Source organism: Cyprinodon variegatus, unplaced genomic scaffold, assembly GCF_000732505.1.
Source record: "Cyprinodon variegatus isolate N-32 unplaced genomic scaffold, C_variegatus-1.0 Scaffold1710, whole genome shotgun sequence".
Classification (NCBI taxonomy): domain Eukaryota; kingdom Metazoa; phylum Chordata; class Actinopteri; order Cyprinodontiformes; family Cyprinodontidae; genus Cyprinodon; species Cyprinodon variegatus.
Genome location: NW_015152163.1, coordinates 10,494 through 12,296, shown reverse-complemented (window position 1 = coordinate 12,296; position 1,803 = coordinate 10,494). Strand labels below are relative to the sequence as shown.

General features: G+C 42.6%; 1 protein-coding gene across 1 annotated transcript in view; it reads left to right on the top strand.

Moving 5' to 3' along the window:
- LOC107104372 (DNA-binding protein SATB2-like) overlaps positions 1-1,803 on the top strand; it is a 28,040-nt gene that overhangs the window by 19,400 nt on the left and 6,837 nt on the right. The window contains exon 2 of the mRNA XM_015404365.1: positions 269-484. Coding sequence (XP_015259851.1) covers positions 313-484 — 172 coding nt within the window. The 5' untranslated portion in view covers positions 269-312. The remainder of the gene's footprint in view (positions 1-268; positions 485-1,803) is intronic.

Sequence of the window (1,803 nt, the reverse complement as noted above, 5' to 3'; positions counted from 1 at the left end):
GTTGGCAAAATGTCTCTTTACCGCCTCAATCCAAGAACAAATGCACTTATGTTAAGAAAAAATGACGTATCTAGATTTATATTTTTTGCAGTGTTGGTCTGGATTTCTTTCATGATCAGTTTGCATATTTCATCAAAAGATGATAGGAAGTTTTTCACTGGTTTTTGCTTTAATCTAAATCTTATTGAGTGAAATCGTGACTTTAAAAATATTCCGTGTCAGATCCGGTTTCCTGATTCCTTTCTTTTCCGCTTTGAAAACTCTTCAGACTCTTTCTCTCTGACTGGAGCTCCATTGGGGGTGTGGAGGAGGATGGAGCGAGGCGGGGAGAGTCCTGTCGCCCAAGGTAGTCCTGAGCGGAGGGGAGGCAGCCCAGACCTCAGCGGTCTCCCACCACCAGGAAAGAAGAGCCGACTGGAGCTCAACGGGAGCCCCACAGGCCCACGAAGTCGCCACAATGGAGCCCCATCTCGGCCCCTCGGAGGTAACCAGAAAAACTCACAGAGAAATGCAATCAAGTGTTTTTTCTACATTCAAATACTTTAAATTGGTGACTTACAACAACATAAATTTAAAGAAGAAGTGTTGTAAATGATTGAAACACTGCATGATGGTTTTTAGATCCTTTCTTTCTGCCAGAAGGCTTTAGCAGTGTTGTTCTCCAAACCCACAGACAGTCGCTGGCTGAGCTGGGAGCCACATGGGCTGAGTTTGGCTCCCTGTTCCACGCTGTAGAGCTGAGAGCCTTGAGCTGTTAATCTATAAGTCAGGAGGGAACTGTATAACACAGCCTTACCAAATAAAGGAGATTGCTCCATATAAACAAGATTTATACAAGTCACTCTGGATTATCGATCCCCGCATTAGCTGTGAAAGTTGTTTCCTCTTGGTTGCTATGTTTCCAGTGACCTTGACGTTGGTTACGTCTTAAACATACCAGTCCAGGAACATATTGATACAGAAATTCATCAATATGAGGGTGAGATGGGAGATTGTCTCCATACAGCAACAGCCATCACGGCAATTCCCTTAGCATATCACCAGCTTTAGCTGCATTCTTGAAGAACGACCTGGAGAGCTTCGTTGGTAGAAACACAGGCAACCTTTCTCTGGGATTTAATGTCCGGCAACTTTTTATTTGGAAAAATACGTCAGAAAGTTTGAAGAATTGGTCATCTGTGGTCAGAGTGAGGCTCATTCTCCAAACATTAGCTTTAAGACATAAATGAAGGTTATGATGACACACACACACCAAAGCTAGGTTTATTGTCATTCTTTAACTGAAAACTAAGCCTCCCAAAGACAGATCTAAAGTAGTAGCTTTAAGGAATTCCCCCACTTTCCTTGATGGGCCCTTGGCTGGTCCCCTACAATTCCTTTTTAAACATAAATCTTTATACTAAAATATTCTTTCTGTCATGATTTGTGGACATTAAGATCTAAAGAGAAGCGTCATCTCCTGGCTAGACCCTGTAATTCAGTGAAATCAGAGTAAAAGAATATGCACGCCCAGGCAGTGGTGCCTCATGTTTCATGGGGCCACTAAAAATCTTGAAGTGGCCACTGAAACTAAAAGCCATAATTTCCAGGTTTTAATCTACTATTGTGTTAAACCTGCCTGTAGAAATAGTTAAGACTTTAGTAAACAGCTACTTATATCTTGATTTATTATATGATTTTTAATGTTACTTCGCTGGCTGTGCACAATGATGCTAAACTGATGCTACTACAGTTTACACTGGCGAGTGGGGAGGGCATTGAACAGTGCGGCTGTGGCCACCCCTTGGCCACTGCACGCAGGAA